This window comes from Rhinoraja longicauda, chromosome 30 (assembly GCF_053455715.1).
Source record: "Rhinoraja longicauda isolate Sanriku21f chromosome 30, sRhiLon1.1, whole genome shotgun sequence".
NCBI classification, from domain to species: Eukaryota; Metazoa; Chordata; class Chondrichthyes; order Rajiformes; family Arhynchobatidae; genus Rhinoraja; species Rhinoraja longicauda.
In genome coordinates this window covers 4188670-4209570 of record NC_135982.1, presented here as the reverse complement: position 1 = coordinate 4209570, position 20901 = coordinate 4188670, and the positions used below count along the sequence as shown (strand labels likewise).

At 44.4% G+C, this 20901-nt stretch overlaps 1 protein-coding gene across 5 annotated transcripts in view; it reads left to right on the top strand.

The window, feature by feature from the left end:
* Positions 1-20901, top strand: part of LOC144608194 (tumor necrosis factor receptor superfamily member 5-like) — a 94063-nt gene that overhangs the window by 23437 nt on the left and 49725 nt on the right. For all 5 annotated transcript variants that reach the window (XM_078425735.1, XM_078425732.1, XM_078425733.1 and 2 more), the window contains exons 3-6: positions 2504-2606; positions 7241-7366; positions 13398-13541; positions 20470-20563. In XM_078425735.1, the coding sequence (XP_078281861.1) occupies positions 2504-2606; positions 7241-7366; positions 13398-13541; positions 20470-20563 (467 nt within the window). The remainder of the gene's footprint in view (positions 1-2503; positions 2607-7240; positions 7367-13397; positions 13542-20469; positions 20564-20901) is intronic.

Sequence of the window (20901 nt, the reverse complement as noted above, 5' to 3'; positions counted from 1 at the left end):
TCTTCCTCATTTCCTGCCATGGTCCTACCTATCCTGTCTACCAAACTTGCTTTCATCCCCTTCCATAACATCTTCTAGTCTCTCACCTGCCTCACTCCTGCATTGATCATGTCCCCCTGCAAATCTAGATGAAACCCTACAAGCAGCACTGGCAAAGCTGTCTGCCAGGATATTGTCTCTGCTACAGTTCAGGTGCAACCCGTCACTCTTGTACAGATAACCTCTGCCCCTAAGAGATCCAATGGTCCAAAAGTTTGAATCCCTGCCCCCTGCACTAACTCCTCAGCCATGCATTCATGGTTTCAAACTTGCAAAATTGAGGAAACAAGCATGTGTCAAGTTGCAGAGAAAAGAGATGGAGTGAAGTTGAAAATATATTTGATGGAGTGCAAGGCAAAGTTGTCAAGACAAGAATTAGTATAAAACTGTCAATTAGTGACAAAAGTAATAAAAGAAACATTTGGAAACTGAACTGCGAGAGAGGGAAAAAGCATTTGTGGCACGAGGAAAATGTTAAATTCAGTATTATGATCTGAGGGCTGTGACATAACCAGAAGGAAGATGAGGTGCGGTTTCTCGCTCGTGCGTTGCACATTTGTGGACAAACAGAGACAAACATGTTTGAAAACAGGGAAATCAAAGTCAAGAGTCAAGAGTGTTTTTTGGTCATATATCCCAAGTGAGACTGCACAACCAGCACTGCTCCCAGCAGATGAGTCAACAATAACAGCTAAGAACACACAGAAAACTGATGACAATCTATGTATCTTTTATTTATAATGAATGATCTCTTGCTATCCACTTTGCTGCTGTAACACTGTAATTTTCCCCAGTGTGGGACGAATAAAGGAATATATATTAAAATGAAACAATTAAATTCTTACTTTCAGCAGCACAACAGATATGTAAATATAATACTCTGTAAACACCATGATGAACAATATAAAAGTTCAGTACTAAATCCTTGTTGTAATGGACCAAAGGGAATGGTGTACGTTATTGCTGGGATGCTCATTGCATTAGTAATAGAAACAAACAACTGCAGATGATGGTTAATACACACGAGGACACAAAGTGCTGGAGTAACACAGCAGGTCAGGCAGCATCTCTGGAGAACATGGATAGATGACATTTCAGTTCGAGACCTTTCGTCAGACTCTCGATCTGGAACTGGGCCTGAAATCCAGGTGAGTTGAGGCAAGTCTTGGCCGAGTCATTGGTCATGGCCTGCGGTGGCAGTGGTGATGACAGGCGCAGCGTGGAGTTGGCCATGGAAGCTGTGTGGGCCGGTGGTGGCGACAGTACGTCCGATCTGGAAGCAGCTGAGGATGCGGTGTGGGCCAAGGTGGCACTGGCAGCCCCGCCTGACGATGAATGTCGGTAGGTTCGTTCTTTATAACCGTTATAAAGAGGGCAGTAATAACGAAGGTTTTCTGTATATAAACCACAAACGAACAATAATAGTGCAAAGACAAAAACCACGCCCCCAAGTCTATGTGGTTTGGAGCCTAATTGGAGGTTTTGGGGTTGAATAGCCTTCAGGTCAATTCAGTTTAGGTTGTCATGTGTAACAAGGTACAGTGAAAATGCATTTGTTGCATGCTATCCAGTCAGTGGAAAGAAAATACATGATTACAATCGAACCTTTTACAATGCGTAGATACATGATAAGGGAATAACGTTTAGTGCAAGGTAAAGCCAGCAAAGTCCAATCAAGGATATCCAAGGATCATCAATATTAGTTGATAGTTGTTGGGAAGAAGTTGTCCTAAACCTGGACCTTACAGTTTTCAGGCTCCCATATATAATGGGAATGTGACATATAATTTAAGTGGTCATTGAAGAAAATTTACATTATCAGATTTTTTATAAATGAATTGTAGTTTACAGGTATGGAATAAAGTTTGTGAAATAACATTATTTATTTACATGTATTTTACACTACTTTCAAAGATCATTTTTATATTTGAGTCTTCAATGTTTTATCTGAAATAAGAACACAAAATATTAGCAATGCATAGTTGGACAGGCAACTTTAGGTGAACTTTGATGAAAGGCCATTCACCTAAAACATTAAAAAGAAAAGAAAAAACAGGCTGTGTTGGTGGAGAAAGCAACAGTGTCCATTCTTCGGGTTAGTCGCCTTTCATCAACCCCGTGCCAACATCTCCCCATGTTGCCTGATCAGCTGAGTATCCCAGCATTTTGTTTTTTAGTTGAAATCTGGTATCTGCTATGTTTTGCTTGTCAAGTTGTAGCATTTACTCTATTTTTTTTCCACAGATATGGTCTGACAAGCTGAGCATGTACAGCAATTTCTGTAAAATGTCTTTGAAATGACAAGAGTAATTCTGCACTTAAATTTTATGCCTGGTTATAAATAGTATTTGTGTAGATTGTAGAGTGAAATAAAATACATTTTAAATCCACAGTGATACTACTTGTTTCTAAATATATATTTTTCAAGCTTTATTAATCCCTGTGTATAATTGGTTAATTACAGATTTTTTTCATTCTATTCCTGCTTTGCCAACTTTCACAAGTGACTGCGTGTGATAAAGAGAAGTATGAATATAATGGTGTCTGCTGCTCATTGTGCCGACCTGGTAAGTGCCATCATTTTATACATTCTTTACAGCAATGCCAGCAGAAGTCATTTCCTTTAACTTTCGTAAGTGCTGCAGATATGATTGTGTTAAAGTAAAAGTGCCATAAATGATCTTTTACTTCAATAATGATGTTACCCTTATCCTATGAAAAAATATAGATGCCTTTTTCTTTTTATTTTGCTTATATTGAAATGTTTCCATTAATATTTTGTATAGCACTTAAGTTTCTCATATGTGGCCAATTCTCAGAGGTTTTTAAAGTTATATATGTGTTAAAACTAATCCAGCCCAAGAGACTTAACTAGTGCTGGACCACAGAGATTGCCCTGAGAACATGGAAACATAGAAAATAGGTGCAGGAGGAGGCCATTCGGCCCTTCGAGCCAGCACCGCCATTCATTGTGATCATGGCTGATCGTCCACAATCAATAACCCATGCCTGCTTTCTCCCCATATCCCTTGATTCGACTAGCCCCTGGAGCTCTATCTAACTCTCTTAAATCCATCCAGTGATTTGGCCTCCACTGCCCTCTGTGGCAGAGAATTCCACAAATTCACAACTCTCTGGTTGAAAAAGTTCCTTCTCACCTCAGTTTTAAATGGCCTCCCCTTTATTCTGTGGCCCCTAGTTCTGGACTCGCCCAACATTGGGAACATTTTTCCTGCATCTAGCTTGTCCAGTCCTTTTATAATTTTATATGTTTCTATAAGATCCCCTCTCATCCTTCTAAACCCCAGTGAATCCAAGCCTAGTCTTTTCAATCTTTCCTCATATGACAGTCCCGCCATCCCAGGGTTCAATTTCGTGAACCTACGCTGCACTGCCTCAATTACAAGGATGTCCTTCTTCATATTAGGAGATCAAAATTGTACACAATACTCCAGATGTGGTCTTACCAGGGCCTTATACAACTGCAGAAGAACCTCTTTACTCCTATACTGAAATCCTCTCGTTGTGAAGGCCAACATGCCATTAGCTTTCTTCACTGCCTGTTGTATCTGTACATCAACTTTCAGTGACTGGTGTACAAGGACACCCAGGTCTCGCTGCACTTCCCCCTTACCTAACCTAACACCATTGAGAAAATAATCTGCGTCCTTGTTTTTGCCGCCAAAGTGGATAACCTCACATTTATCTATATTGCACTGCATCTGCGAGCACTCACTAAACCTGTCCAGGTCACCCTGCAACCTCCTAACATCCTCTTCACAGTTCACACTGCCACCCAGCTTTGTGTCATCCGCAAACTTGCTAGTGTTGCTTCTAATTCCCTCTTCCAAATCATTAATATATATGGTAAACAGTTGCGGCCCCAACACCAAGCCTTGCGGCACTCCACTCGCCACTGCCTGCCATTCTGAAAAGGACCCGTTTACTCCTACTCTTTGCTTCCTGTCTGCCAACCAATTTTCTATCCATGTCAACACCCTACCCCAATACTATGTGCTCTAATTTTGCTCACTAATCGCCCATGTGGGACCTTATCAAAGGCTTTCTGAAAGTCTAAATACACTACATCCACTGGCTCCCCTTCATCCATTTTATTTGTCACATCCTCAAAAAATTCCAGAAGATTAGTCAAGCATGATTTCCCTTTCATAAATTCATGCTGACTTGGACTTATCCTTTTACTGCTATCCAACTAGAACCCCCTACATAAACCTATGCCCAGCCCCTAGGCTTGCCAGTCCATTTACCGGTCCCTGCAGGGAGACAGACAGATCCGGATGCATTGTCACCTTGACCCTCTGCTTCCCTGTAGACAAGTACTCAAGTCACAGCATACTTTCATCCTCAAAATATTCTCCTGCTCTGGCAGAGCGCTCTTGCATTGTGACGCTCACGGCGAGCAGGCCTGACTCGCCCGACGGAGGAAGACCTGCCTGGCAGGCGCGGCTCAATGGCCGCTGTCTCCGGGAACCCGCCCGAAGGCTCATCAATCAGCGGGACCAGGAACCCGCTCGAAGGTTCGTCTGTCAGCAAGAACGGGAACCTGCTCGAAGGCTCGGCAGACGGCATAACCAGAAGTGAATTGGAGAAGTCAGACGCAAGGAGCAAGGACCAGTACTGGGTGAACCGGAGTAATGCCTCCAGCGCCTTCAAGTAGGGTGCAGGAGGTCCTATCGGGACACAAAGATGGGCAGGCGAGGAGAGGAGAGGGAGGTTGGTTCATGGGCACTGCTCCAGTACATCGAGAGCGTGAGGCGACCGACTCTGAACTTTAATAATGACGCCAAAATGCCGGCGCCCGCATGTGTAATATATGTAAAATGAATTTCACTGTGCAATTGCAAATGTGACAAATAAAGCACCATTGACCATATCTTAAATGGCCTACTGCTGTGATCCAGCAGCCCCTGGACGTTTGTCCATCTCCGACATCTTCCTTCCGTTTCTGGATCTCACCATTTCCATCACAGGAGACAGACTAGTGACCGACATCTACTACAAACTCACTGACTCCCACAGCTATCTGGACTACACTTCTTCCCACCCTGTCACCTGCAAAAAGTCTATCCCCTACTCCCAATTCCTCCGTCTATGCCGCATGTGTGCCCAGGATAAGGTGTTTCACACTAGAGCATCAGAGATGTCCTCATTCTTTAGGAAATGGGGCTTCCCCTCCATTATAGATGAGGCTCTCACTAGGGTCTGCTCTATATCCCTCAGCTCCGCTCTTGCTCCCCCTCTCCCCCCATTCGTAACAAGGACAGAGTCCCCCTTATCCTCACCTTCCACACCATCAGCCAGCGTATCCAACAAATTATCCTCCAACATTTCCGTCTCCTCCAACGGGATCCCTCTACTGGCCACATCTTTCCATCTCCTCCCCTTTCTGCTTTCCGCAGAGACCGTTCCCTCCATAACTCCCTGGTCCACTCGTCCCTTCCTACCCAAACCCCCCCTCCCCAGACACTTTCCCCTGCAACCGCAGGAGATGCAACACCTGCCCCTTTCCCTCCCCCCTCACCTTCATCCACGGACCCAAACAGTCTTTCCAGGTGAGACAGAGGTTCACCTGCACCTCCTCCAACCTCATTTATTGGATCTGCTGTTCCAGATGTCAACTTCTCTACATCGGCGAGACCAAAAGCAGGCTCGGCGATCGTTTCGCTCAACACCTTCGCTCAGTCTGCCTTAACCAACCTGATCTCCCGGTGGCTGAGCACTTCAACTCCCCCTCCCACTCCCAGTCTGACTTTTCTGTCATGGGCCTCCTCCAGTGTCATAGTGAGGCCCACCGCAAATTGGAGGAACAGCACCTCATATTTCGCTTGGGCAGCTTACAGCCCAGCGGTATGAACATTGACTTCTCTAACTTTAGATAGCTCCTCTGTTCCTCCCTTCACTTCCCAGTTCTCCCACTGTCTTCCTGTCTCTACCTATATTCTTTCTTTGTGTCCCCCCCCCCTCCCCCCCGACATCAGTCTGAAGAAGGGTCTCGACGAGAAACATCACCCATTCCTTCTCTCCAGAGATGCTGCCTGACCCGCTGAGTTACTCCAGCATTTTGTAATACCGTCCATCAGTAATGAAGTTGGCCATCACCTTCAGTACACCAGTGTAATGTTTGCCTCTGGAAGAGAGTGTTTGAAGATTAACATCACAAACCTGGCACAAAGCTGATGGTGCACAAGGGAGCAGTGATCTCTGCTTCTTCTGTGGCAAGCACTGAATGCAGCCACCACATCAAAGCTCTAGATCTGTCTCTCCAAGTTCCTCCGAATCAACAAGTAGGATAAACAATCCAACATCAGCATTCTTTTCCAGGCCAGCATCCCCAAGATTACAGTTGTCTTTTTTTCTGATGGGATAAGCATGTCATTTGCAGGTAAAGCAGCAGGCTCCTGGAACAAACTGTTCTACGCTCTGTCGAAATAAGCAATTACCAGATGGACAGACAAAATTAGCTTGTCAAAGCTTTCTCAAAAGACTGAGGTCTTACTGACTAATGGGAATCCTTGGCCTGTGTCCACTCAAAATGGGGAAAGAACAAGACAGCAGTTAGAGCCTCAGGTCTTTGCACTGAGAGCTGTAAATGGCAGAAGGAACACGCTGCCTCTCAAATCATGCATCCCACCTGCCCAATCACACATGTCCTGCCCAGCCTGTGGATTAGGTGAATCTCACATCATCCTTATCAGCTGCTACTACTGCAAGTCCACAACACCGAGAGATTACAAAAGAAAAAGACTCCAACTTTACAGCGAATGCAGCGCCGGAGACTCAGGTTCGATCCTGACTACAGGCGCCGTCTGTATGGAGTTTGTATGTTCTCCCGTGACCTGCGTGGGTTTTCTCTGAGATCTTCGGTTTCCTCCCACACCAAAGACGTACAGGTATGTAGGTTAATTGGCTGGGCAAATGTAAAAATTGTCCCTAGTGGGTGTAGGATAGTGTTAGTGTGCGGGGATTGCTGGGCGGCGCGGACCCGGTGGGCCGAAGGGCCTGTTTCTGCGCTGAATCTCTAAATCTAAAAAAATAAATTAAATCATGACTTTCTAGAAATGCTGCAACAATAATGATTCTCAAGTGGGTGTTTTTGCAATAAACAGCATTGTAACTGGTTTCTTTAAGCACGGCAATTCCATGTCTGCCTTTTCAATGCACATGTTTTGTTTCATCGCAGGCACTGTCGTGGCTAAACATTGCACAGTTAACACCGGCACAGTGTGTACTCCATGTGCAAATGGAAGGTTTATTTCACAGCCAAATGGGATACAAAGATGTTTTTCGTGCATGAAATGTTATGCAGGTATATGTTTTATAATGATTGAAAAGACGCTGATTTGATCAAGACATTTGTTCAGGGTTTCCTTAAATTATTTCCTTAAATTGCTCTTACTGATCTTGTACACCCAATATTATGTAATGGATATTATGTCATTATTATGTAATGATATTATGTAATGCCTCTAATTTCTGTTGTAAAGATCCATGATTAGTAGTTCTACTCAATAACCAAAGTCTGTAGTCTCTTTTTTACTCTGGTTTATTTTCACCCACATGTTTAGACTGTAATGTTGTATCCTTATTGTTTTGATGTGTTTATGCTTTACTCTTAATTGTTAACTGTGTGTTTGTGTTGTCATTTGTGAGCAGAACACCAAGGCACATTCTTTGTATATGCACATACTTGGTCAATAAACTTATTCGTTCATTCATTCATATTTGTATCAATAGTGAAATCAGGAGTTCAAATGGAACGTTAATATGAGGTTTTCTGCCATCAAAATGTTAATTTGGCACCAGGTTATCATGTGCCTAAACTTTTGAGAAAATCTCTTCGGTTGGATGTTCACTTCCCCACCTTCCAATAGTTTTCGAACAGCATTTTGAGTCACACTCACTCTTTGTGAAGGTTGCATCAAGATCAAGAACTCCATAGTTCACAGGTCCATATTTTTGGTTTTATTGTTTAAAGCCAAGTAGGGAGATCATTGATTTTAATATTACAAAACATATTGTGTTTCAATCTTTTGTATTTTAGCCCAGCCGAATACACTTCTTAAAATGAGGTATTATCTCCTACAGTCAGTGCTCATCCAGCAGCAGATGAGCATTGTGCCTGATTAATTGAATGGAGAAACTAGAGGGAGATAGAAGAGTGCTGTGGGAGTTATTGGGATCTGGACAGGATGATCTTTGTGCAAGGGGGCCACTCAGCCCCTTCAGGACCACAGACATGCTCCTGGCAAGAGGTTGACATGAGGTCAAGAGTGTTCAAGCATCCATGGCGTAAGGGTTTCTATAGAATTTATTATCACATCATATGTGGCTTGAAAACAATATTTCCTCCATATTACAGCAACTCAAATGAAGAGACTATGGCCAAGGTAGTGTGGGTCTTTGATCAGAAGTGGATCTGACCTGAATTAATTCCATATCCCTCTGTGAACTGCTCTTTCAAGTAGCTGTCCAGATGGCTCTTAAATGTTGTTACTGTTTATGCTTCCAAAACCTCCTTTGCAGCTTATTCCAGACACTAACTGCTGTTTGCGTGAGCAGTGTACCTCTCAAATCTTTTTAAAAACGACTCCCTCTCAGTTTAATCCAATGCCCTCTACTTTTAGACACTCTTTCCAGGGGGACCAGATTCCGGTTATCTAGACTATCTGTGCCTCGTAATCTTATATACCTCTATCGTTTCACCAGTCACCATCCTTTGCTCCAGAAAAAACAGACACAGCTTATTCATCTAACCTGATAACTCATGCTTTCCAATGAAGGTGAATTTAGAACATAAAACAGTACAGCACAGGAATAGGCCCATTGGTCCCATTGTCTGAACCATTTATGATGCGAAAGTCCATTCTTATCTGTCTGACAATAGACAATAGGTGCAGAGTAGGCCATTCGGCCCTTCGAGCCAGCACCACCATTCAATGTGATCATGGCTGTTCATTCTCAATCAGCACATGATCCATGGCCCTTTGTTCCCTGGAAAGCCACGTGCCTATCCAAAAGCCTCTCAAATGCTACTACCGCATCTGCCTCAACCACCATTCCTGGCAGTCTGTTCCAGGCACCCATCTCCATCTGTGTAAAAAAGTTGCCTTTTAAATGTCCCTTTCACTTTGAAGGGCCTGTCCCACTTAGGCGATTTTAAGGAGACTGCCGGCGACTAGGCTGTCGCCGACAGTTCGCCGGGGTGTCGCGGGCATGATCATGAGGAGTCTTCAAAGAATCGTAGTGGATCTCGGAGCGACACATAAAATACATGTGTTTAACCAATTTATTTACCATCAGGACATTTGACAGGTAGATTGGAGGTGACAGTTTGACGGTCAGGTAAGCGTGGGCATTTTCGCGATGTTTATGACCATCAGCCATTACATTTAAAGTAGGCTCCCAACCCAGATATGCAACCCAGAAACCAGATATGCATCTCCCGTACATTTTCAAAGCATGCCCACACTCCGCACAAAAATCCATTTAACCACTTTTAAAATTAAATTTCTTAATACTGCTGATAGTAAACTGGAAGTCAATCCAGTTTATGCCTTGTTACCGTGAAGCTTGGTTTTCAAGTAACCCGGGCAAGATGTTATATTTCAAAACTCTCAAGTACTTACTGACTTGTCAGTGATTTCAGCGAAAATTAGGATGCCGGAGAAGCATTGACAGTGTGGGAATTTCACGATGTTTCCGAAGACGGTGTAATCTCGACCTGACTCGTCATTGTCGTCGGTAAAAGAAAATTTTGGCGATCTGCTACGACTTTGACAGTCACCGGCAGTCGCCTAAAAAATCGCCTAAGTGGGACAAGCCCTTAACTATGTCCTCTAATATTTGATATTTTCATCAAGGTTATGATGGTCACCCAATCTACGCCTCTCATAATTTTATATACTTCTATCAGGTCTCCCCTTAACCTCCGGCATTCCAGAGAAAACAATCCAAGTCAGTCCATCCTCTCCTTGTATCTCCTACTCGCTAATCCAAACATAATTCTGACAAACCTGCTCTGCACCCTTTCCAAAGCCTTGATGTCCTTCCTTTAACGGACCAATGTGCCTAAAGCCCCTTGACCATCCTGTCTACTTGTGATGCCACTTTCAAGGAACTATATATCTGCACTCCTAGATCCCTCTGCTCTACAAATGCTCTCCAGAGTCCTGCCATTAACTCTGTAGGCCCTGCCCTGGTTTGACTTCCCAAAATGTAACACCTCGCATTTCTCTATTAAATTCTATTAACCATTTCTCAGCCCACCTGCCCAACTGATCAAGATCCTGCTGTAATTTTTGACAATCATCTTTGCTACTTACAATCCCACCTACTTCAGTGTCCTCTGCAAACTTACTAATCACGCCATATATTCTCATCTAAATCATTGATATAGATGACAAGATCATTGATATATATAGATGACAATTACATGATTCCCCATCATGCTCTGTATTCAACTTGTCTAGGTGAAGGCCAGGCCATTAAGAATGTAAAATGTTATCAAAATACATTCAGTATCTGAAATATTAAATTATATTAAACATATAGACTAAATATGTAATGTCAAAAAGTAATCATCCAGAAAAGCACTGGGAAAAAAATCTGGAAAAAAAGCATGGTTTGGGAACTGCTCCATTCAAGACCGCAAGGAATTGCAGGGAATTGTGGATGCAGCCCAAACCATCACAGAAACGAACCTCCCTCCAATTGACTCCATTTATACCTCATGCTGCCTCGGCAAGGCCACCAACATAATCAAGGATGAGCCGTACCCTGGCCACTCCCTCTCTTCCTTCTCCCATCGGGCAAAAGGTATAGAAGTGTGAAAACGCATATCTTCAGATTCAGGGACAATTTCTTCCCAGCTGTTATCAGGCAACTAAACCATCCTGCCACAGCTAGAGAGAAGTCCTGAACTACCATCTACCTCATTAGAGACCCTTGGACTATCTTTGATTGGACTTTACTGGCTTTATCTTGCACTAAACGTTATTCACGTTCCCTTTATCATGTATCTGTGCACTGTGGATGGGTCAATTGTAATCATGTATTGTAATCATCTATTGTTGGTTAGCACACAACAACAGCTGTTCACTGTACCTCAGTACATATGACAATAAGCTAAACTAAAGCTGCAAAGTAGAAATCAGACAGAAATATTAGAGTATTTCAGTGAACAAGCCAGAGTAGGACAGCAACGTTCTCAGCATTATCCACTAGTTCGTCACTTGCTGGCCTGATGTCATTCAGTCTTGGGATTTCTGTCACAAAAATCTTTTTGCAGGGATGGATTATAACCCGGTTTGTTCCAAATATCACTCAAAAGTCAAAATGAACTCTGGAAAGATTCTGGATTTCTATGTGCTGTTATCATTCTCGAACTCCCATGCATGGCTGGTTTAAAGAGCAGTGTGAATAAAACTGACGAGAGTTCAAGAGTCAAGAATGTTTTATTGTCATTAGGTACCAGATAGAACAATGAAATTCTTACTTGCTGCAGCACAACAGAATATGTAAACATAGTGCACTGTAAACAATTTGATAAACGAGAAAAAAAAAGTTCACAGTGTATATACACCCAAACTCACAAGTACACGCACACACATATATATATATGCGCATATATACATATATGCACATACATATACTCATAAAACAAACAATCTCAGTGCAATAATAATAATAATAACAATAATAGTCTATTGTAGTTCAGAGCTTATTTGTGGTTGTGTTTAATAGCCTGATGGCTGGAAGGAAGAAGCTGTTCCTGAACCTGGACGTTACAGTTTTCAGGCTCCTGTACCTTTCGCTGGATTGCAGGGGTGAAATGAGTTTGTGGCCAGGATAGCGTGGGTCTCTGATCATGCTGGCTGCCTTTTTGAGGCAGCGACTCTGATAAATCCCTTCAATGGTGGGGAGGTCAGAGCCGGTGATGGACTGGGCAGTGTTCACAGCTTTTTGCAGTCTTTTTCGCTCCTGGGCGTTCAAGTTGCCAAAGCAGGCCATGATGCAACCAGTCAATATGTTCTCTACTGTACACCTGTAGAAGTACAAGAGAATCCTCTTTGACATACCGAATCTCCGTAATCTCAGGAAGTCGAGGTGTTTAATGTTTACAGGATACTTGTACCACGACTGGAAAAAGAGGGAGCGTATAGGTTTCACTTGCATTGGGCTGAGACCAGTGTTCTACTGAATTAGATAACTAGGACAGTAGATAAGAGTAGGGAGTCAGCGACAAGGGAAGTTTGGAAAGTTAAAGAGAAAGGACAAGGTGATTGTACCATATAATGAAACCAGTTATAACAACCATCAACCCTGCCATGAATGGATAGAATTTTAAAATGTAGTTCCCCCTAATTTTCCCATCTGAGCTTATTCTCTCCTGACTTTATCTCAAATTAAGGGCTTTCTCTCATCAATTTCCATTTTGCCTATCTGTTCAAAAGATTTGATATCCTGCGTTTAATACCGTAGGAGCTTGGATGGGAATATTAGGAGGAAGTATTGGGTTGGATGGACTAAGATATAGCCAGGGATAGAAGGCGGCCTGGAACGTGGCAACTTCAACAGCCTGACCGCGGGAGAAGACGGCAGGGGAAGAGAAAAGACATTCTGGCCTTCCATCACAGTAAGGAGGGAACTGGAGGAGACTCACTGTGATGGATGTTTCTTTTTTTTGTTTTGTGTTGGTTTGTGATTGTGTGTAATTGCTTATTTTTATTGCTCTTATTGTTGGACTGTGGGTGACGAAATCTCGTCCAAAAGACTTGTTTTTTTGGATGACAATAAAGGTTATTCTGATTCTGATTCCGATTAGTGAGAGAGTCCATACACCATTAAATAGTGGCAGTTTAAAGCTTTGTGTAAATCATTATAATGGGAGGTTAGAACTCTTGAATTTAGGAGAAGCATGAGAAATTACCTCATGGAAACTTACAAAATTCTTACTGAGCTTGACAGGGTCTTAGCAGGAATGACATTTCCCCTTGCTGAGGTGTCTGGAATTTGGGATCACAGTTTCAGAGTAAGTGGCAGACACTCTGAGAGGCTCAGTTACAGTGTATATATGAGATCAAAGTGATAGAGCTTTGGATTTTGAAGGAATTGAAGGATATGGCATTATTATTGAGAGGTGCTGAGGTAAAAAATCTTTAAACCATTGTCCAGAGAAATCCATAATGCTTTTATTGTGTAATCTGCCTATTTTAATGCTTTTATTGTTGGACTGTGGGTGACTGAATTTCGTCAAGTTTTATATGTTCGTTTGAGTTGAAGTAGTAAACAGTTCATATTAATTTAGCGAAGACCTGATAAGTGTTTTCTATTTACAGATTTGGGAATTCAAATTAAACGACAATGTACCAAAACACGTAATTCAGTGTGTGGGCCCTTAGATGGGTATTACTGCATTGAAAACTGTCGGATGGCCCACAAGCACACATCATGCCCACCAGGTTCTGGAGCAAAAGTAAAAGGTGGGTTGCTGGGGTGCCATGTGCTAAGTGCGATCGTGGGGTTTAGTGATAATCATCTGGACCTTGCATTCCTATACCCATCAAAGCGGGATCAGTGAATGGAAATTTGACCAGGTTGGGATATTGCCAAGCGGTTGTGTTGAAATGCCATGTGACTCGTTACTGGCCTGTGGGCAGAATGAAGACATTGAAATTACTGGCACCAAAGGGAGTTTGGTGCCTGGGGACCCCATGTGGCATCTACACCTTGCTGGATTTATCTTAATGAATCCTTTGCACAAATTTAGAGTGGTCTCTGAATTTGTGTTCTCAAAAGTTTAGTCCCACTGCCCATTTTTACCATTACTGGGCAGTCTCAACTTTTATTCACTATTGTCCATATTATTCCTTCTCTCTCATTGATTAGACATTATCCTTAAATTCTCATACCCCTTGATCAGCACTAGCTCTTTGTTCTTTGTTCGATATCATTATTCTCATTTAATTCCTGACTGACCACGAGGGACTGAAGTTGCAGATGGACGACCTCAAGATTGTCCAGGAGACTGAGAATGGAATAGCTAGGAGTAACAGTGAATGTGGTCACACCTAAGGTACAGACAGAGAGTAGATGGATGACCACCAGGAATGTGTGTAGGCACAGAGTGCAGCAATCTCCTGTGGCCTTTCCCCTTGTAAACTGGTATACACATTTTGGATACTGTTGAAGGAGATGGACATTCAGGGGAGAGCAGCAGCAGTCAGGTTTTAGCCCCAGGCCTTGGTCTGAGGCCTAGCAGGGAAAGGTGAAGGCAAACAGTGATTGTGATTGGAGATCCATTAATAAAGGGGGCAGACAGGAGATTTTATTGCCACAAATGGGATTCCAGCACAGTGTGTTGCCTCTATGCTGCCAGGATCCAGGAGGTGTTAGAGTGGCAGCAGAACATTCTCAAGGGGAAGGACAAGCAGCCAGACGTTGAGCATGTTGGCTCAAATGATATAGATAGTCTCGACCCGAAACATCACCCATTCCTTCTCTCCTGAGATGCTGCCTGACCTGCTGAGTTACTCCAGCATTTTGTGAATAAATACCTTCGATTTGTACCAGTATCTGCAGTTATTTTCTTACACTAGATAGGGAAAGGAATGAGGTCTTGCAGAATGAATATAAGGAGTTAGTTAAAAGCTTAAATTCAATGAATTCAATGATACTTTCTTGTCACATATACCTGGGTACGGTGAAATTCTTTGCTTTTGCATACAATCTGGTAAAATTATACAGCAGACTTCACCTAGGTTGTACACAAAGTGCCACCACATTTCTGGCGCCGACAAAGTTACAAAAAGTTTATCAAACAGTCTATATTTCCTCACAGCAGCCAACCAGGCCTACTGCCATTCGAGGCAGCAAGCAGCCTCCACACTGGACCACCCTTCATTCTCAGCAGCCCCCTGCCGGGTTTCCCTACATTCTCAGTACCCCCCCGCCGACTCCTACCTTCTCGCCGGCCCCTCCTCGGTCCCCCGTTCGATCACAGCAGCCCCCCGCTGGGTCTCTCTAAGTTTCACGGTGCCCCCCCCCCCCCCCCCCCCACCGCCAGGTCCTTTCTTGGCAGCCCCGCCAAGTCCCCATCTGTTCACGGCAGCCCCGGGTCCAAATAAGTTTCTCTGCGGACCCCCACTGGATCCCCCTACATTTCACGGCGGCCCTCTGCCGGGTTGCTCTTTGCTCTCGACTGCCCACCTCGCATTCAGCGGCGTGGTTCCCCTACATTCTCAGCGGCGCGGGTCCCTCCTTGCTCTCGTTCGTCCATCGCCAGTTTGCTCTCGACGGTATTTATTTATAAAATGCTGGAGTAATTCAGCAGGTCAGGCAGCATATCAGGAGAGAAGGAATGGGTGACATTTCGGGTCGAGATCCTTCTTCAGACTGATGTCAGGGGGGTGGGACAAAGGAAGGATATAGGTGGAGACAGGAAGATAGAGGGAGATCTGGGAATGAGGAGGGGAAGAGAGGGACAGAGGAACTATCTAAAGTTGGAGAAGTCAATGTTCATACCACTGGGCTGCAAACTGCCCAAGCGAAATATGAGGTGCTGTTCCTCCAATTTCCGATGGGCCTCACTATAGCTCTGGAGGAGGCCCATGACAGAAAGGTCAGACTGGGAATGGGAGGGGGAATTGAAGTGCTCGGCCACCGGGAGATCAGTTTGGTCAATGCGGACCGAGCGCAGGTGTTCAGCGAAGCGATCGCTGAGCCTGCGCTTGGTTTCGCCGATGTAAATAAGGTGACATCTAGAGCACGGATGCAATAGATGAGGTTGGAGGAGGTGCAGGTGAACCTTTGTCTCACCTGGAAAGAGTGTTTGGGTCCTTGGATGGAGTTGAGGGGGGAGGTAAAGGGACAGGTGTTGCATCTCGTGCAGTTGCAGGGGAAAGGCCCGGGGTTGGGGTGGTTTGGGTAGGAAGGGATGAGTGGACCAGGGAGTTACGGAGGGAACGGTCTCTGCGGAACGCAGAGAGGGGAGGGGATGGGAAGATATGGCCAGTGGTGGGGTCCCGTTGTAGGTGACGGAAATGTTGGCGGATGATTTGTTGGATCCGCTGGCTGGTGGGGTGGAAGGTGAGAACGAGGGGGATTCTGTCCTTGTTGCGAGTGGGGGGAGGGGGAGCAAGAGCGGAGCTGCGGGATATAGAAGAGTCCCTAGTGAGAGCCTCATCTATAATGGAGGAGGGGAAGCCCCGTTTCCTGAAGAACGAGGACATCTCTGAAGCCCTAGTGTGAAACACCTCATCCCGGGCGCAGATGCGGCGTAGACGGAGGAATTGGGAGTAGGGGATAGACTTTTTGCAGGGGAAGAAGTGTAGTCCAGATAGCTGTGCGAGTCAGTGGGTTTATAGTAAATGTCCGTCACTAGTCTGTCTCCTGTGATGGAGATGGTGAGGTCCAGAAACGGGAGGGAGATGTCGGAGATAGTCCAGGTATATTTAAGGGCAGAATGGAAATTGGAAGTAAAGTGTATGAAGTCAGTGAGTTCTGCATGGGTACAAGAGGTGGCACCAATGCAGTCGTCGATGTAGCGGAGGTAGAGTTTGGGGATGGGGCCGGTGTACGCCCGGAACAGGGATTGTTCGACGTACCCGACAAAGAGGCAGGCATAGCTAGGGCCCATGCGAGTGGCCATAGCTACGCCTCTGGTTTGGAGGAAGTGGGAGGAGTCAAAGGAGATTGCTCTCGACGGCGCAGGTTCCTCCTCACTCTCAGCAGCCCGCCCACATCTCGGGAGCCCTCAGCCCCCCCTGCGACGCATCACGGGTTTGCCAGCATTCCTCTGCAGGACCTCGAAGGTAGCGATCCAATGCCATGTGCTAGTGAGACCCGACATAAGAGGGTAGGATGGATAAATGTGTATGAGGAATTGATGCAGGAAGTAGGGATTCACATTTTTGGACCTTAGGGATCTCTTCTGGGGACGAGGTGACCTGTACAAGAGGACATGTTCCATCTGAAGTGGAGGGGCATCAACATCCTTACAGGAAGGATTTGCCAGTGATATTTAGATTTAAACCAAGTGGCAGGGGGTTAGGAACCAAAGCAGAAGGTCAGCAAGTGAAAGGATTCATGGGAAGGTGGAGGATGTGACCTGCAAGTCTCAAAGAAAGGTCAGGCAGGAAGAGGTTACTGGATTAAGGGTGAAACTGATGGGCTGAAGTGTATTTATTTCAAAGCAAGGAATACTGTGGGTAAAGCAGATGAACATAGAGCTTGGTTACTGTGATGTTGTAGCCATTATGGAGACTTGGTTGCGAAAGGGATCGGACTGGCTGCTGAATGTTCCAGTGCTTCGATGTTTTGTACTTAACAGAGAGGGAGGTAAAAGAAGTGGAGGAATTGCTTTACTAACCAAGGCGAATGTTATGGCAGCACTCAGACGACATACTGGAGTGTTCATCCACTGAGGCAATAAGGTTGAGCTCAAAAATAAAAAAGGTGCAATCACTCTAATGGGATTATAAAACATAGGAGCAGAATTAGGTCATTTGGCCCATTTCATCATATATCATATCATATATATACAGCCGGAAACAGGCCTTTTCGGCCCTCCAAGTCCGTGCCGCCCAGTGATCCCCGTACATTAACACTATCCTACACCCACTAGGGACAATTTTTACATTTACCCAGCCAATTAACCTACATACCTGTACGTCTTTGGAGTGTGGGAGGAAACCGAAGATCTCGGAGAAAACCCACGCAGGTCACGGGGAGAACGTACAAACTCCTTACAGTGCAGCACCCGTAGTCAGGATCGAACCTGAGTCTCCGGCGCTGCATTCGCTGTAAAGCAGCAACTCTACCGCTGCGCTACCGTGCCGCCGAGTCTGCTCTGCCAATCGATTAAGTTATTGGTCATCCATTAGCTAACAGGAGCTAGAGGAACAGATATGTAGACAGATTACAGAAAGATGCAAAAGCAACAGACTTGTCATAGTGGGTGACTTTACCTTCCCCAATATTGTCTGGGACTTGCTCAGTGCAAAACATCATAAGTTCATAAAACATAGGAGCAGAATAAGGCCATTTGGCCCATCAAGTCTACTTTGCCATTCAATCATGGCTGATCTATCTTTCCCTCTCAACCCCATTCTCCTGCCTTCTCCCCATAACCCTTGACTCCCTTACTAATCAAGAACCTGTCAATTGTCACTTTAAAAATACACAATGCCGTGGTCTCCACAGATGCCTGTGGCAATGAATTCCACAGATTCACCACCCTCTGACCAAAGAAATTCATCCTCATCTTTTTAAAGGTACGTCCTTTTATTTTGAGGCTGCCTCTGGTCCGAGACGCCCACTGGTGGAAACACCTTCTCTGCTTCCACTCTATCCAGGCCTCAGGCTCAAATGGGGTAGTATTTGTGAGGCTTATGCAAGAGGGTTTCCTGAAACAGGATGTGGACAATCCTATACGAGGAGGGCACATATTGGACCCAGTATGGGGCAGTGAGCCTGGCCAGGTGACTGGGGTGTGGGAAGGAATTGCAGATGCTGATTTAAACCGAAGATAGACACAAAATGCTGGACTAGCTCAGCGGGACAGGCAGCATCTCTGGAGAGAAGGAATGGGTGGAAGGGCATTTTGGGGACTGATCACCTCCTTTAAGTTTTAAGACACGAATAAGGATCAGTCTGGACCTTAGGGAAAAGGTCCCCTAATTTGGGATATGGCAGATTACAGCTTTATTTGGCAGGCGCTCGAGTAAATTGGGAACAGTTAATATTGGGCAAATCCACATCTGACATGTGGGAGTCTGCTCAGTTTTCAGTGCCAGTATGTTCCAGTAGGAATGGCAAGGTAAGGGAACCTTGATTGAACAAAGCTTGAAAATTTGGTCAACATAAAAGGAAGTGTATGTAATGTCGATAAAGATGAAATCAGCCAAGACCTTATGGAATATAAAGGAAGCATGGAAGGACGTGGGCAATTTGCAGGACAAAAAGATGCCTATGAAATGTCATTTGCGAGTCGGATTATACAAAATCTAAGGTTTTATATTATCTGCATTAAAAACAAGAGGGTAACAGGAAAAAGACAGGGCCACTCAAGGATAAATGAGGGTATTTATGCAGTGTCAGAGGATGTTGGCGAGGTACTAAATGAGTACAGGCACCTGGCATCATACGCGTGTTTGATTTATGCATTTTTGAAATAACATGCTTGATTAGTTAATACCAAAACCTAATGTACGTGCTATATTTTTGAAATAAAGTGGTCAAATTTACATAGACACCAAGAACTACAGATACTGGTTTATACCACAGATATAAAGTGCTGGAGTAACTCAGCAGGTTAAACAGTATCTCTGGAGAAAAAGAATAGGTAATGTTTTGGGTTGGACCCCTTCTTCAGACTGTCTTCAATCTGTTTGCAGACTTCAATCTGACCCGAAATGTCACCTATCCCTTTTCTCCAGAGATGCAGCTCAACCCGCTGAGTTGCTCCAGCACTTTATGTCTATCTTCAGTCAAATTTACGCTTGTTTAAATGTTGAAATGTATATGTTTAATTTACGTATTTTAAAATGATGCGCTGTTTTTCAGGAATGTAATCCGTGAAACGTGGTGCCTGTACTTTGTACAAAAGGGACAACGATGATTGTGTGATCAGTGTGGGGGAATACCAACATGCTACGGCTGTTTGAGATCAAGGAGGAGGTGGTGTTGGGCCTCTTGAAGGGCATTAAGCATAAATGGCCTGATGGGATCTTTCCCAAGTTATTGAGAAAGATAAGAGAGGAAATTACAGGCGCCTCAATGAGAATGTTTACACCTTCTCTAGCTGTAGGCAAAGTCCTAGAAGACTGAGTAGTAGCAATGTAAGAAAATAACTGCAGATGCTGGTACAAATCGAAGGTATTTATTCACAAAATGATGGAGTAACTCAACAGGTCAGGCAGCATCTCAGGAGAGAAGGAATGGGCGACCCTTCGGGAGCTGAAGAAGGGTCCCGACCCGAAATGTCGCCCATTCCTTCTCTCCTGAGATGCTGCCTGACCTGCTGAGTTACTCCAGCATTTTGTGAATGAGTAGTAGCAATGTTGTTTATTTGTTTAAGAAGTAGGGGTGGCATGGTGACGTAGTGGTAGAGTTGCTGCCTTACAGTGGCAGAGACCCGGCTTCAATCCTGACCACGGGTGCTTGTCTGTATGGAGTTTGTACGTTCTCCCCGTGACCTGCGTGGGTTTTCTCCGAGATCTTCGGTTTCCTTCCACACTCCAAGGCCGTACAGGTTTGTAGGTTAATTGGCTTGGTACAATTGTAAATTGTCCCTAGAGTGTGTAGGATAGTGTGTTCACGATTGAACCTGGGTCTCTGACACTGTAAGACAACAATTCTACTGATGCGCCACCATGCCACCCTTAATTTTTCCTAATTTTTCTTTATCAGGAACAGAGTTAAAAGATAGCATTTGTGAGAAGTGTCAGAAAGGAATGTTTTCAAGCAGTTCTTCGCCAACTGAAGAGTGCAAGAACTGGACAATGTGAGTACTTTTAAAATCCATGGTCAGGAAATTCAACCTCTGCTAATGTTTTTCAATTCACAAAGTTCAATTAACCTATTCTTCCTGTCACTCACAATGTGCCTTTCAGATAAAATCAGTCATTTATTGTAATGAGAAGGTAAACACAAAATGCTGGAGTAACTCAGCGGTTCAGGCAGCATCTCGGGAGAGAAGGAATGGGTAACATTTTGGGTTGAGGCCCTTCTTCAGACTGAAGGCAAACTTGACTCAGTGATCGGCGCAGAAGTCCCAATGAGGTTGAGATCGGCTGCCTCAACCAGCCTAGGTGCCACATTTTTGGGGCAACTCCCAGGGAG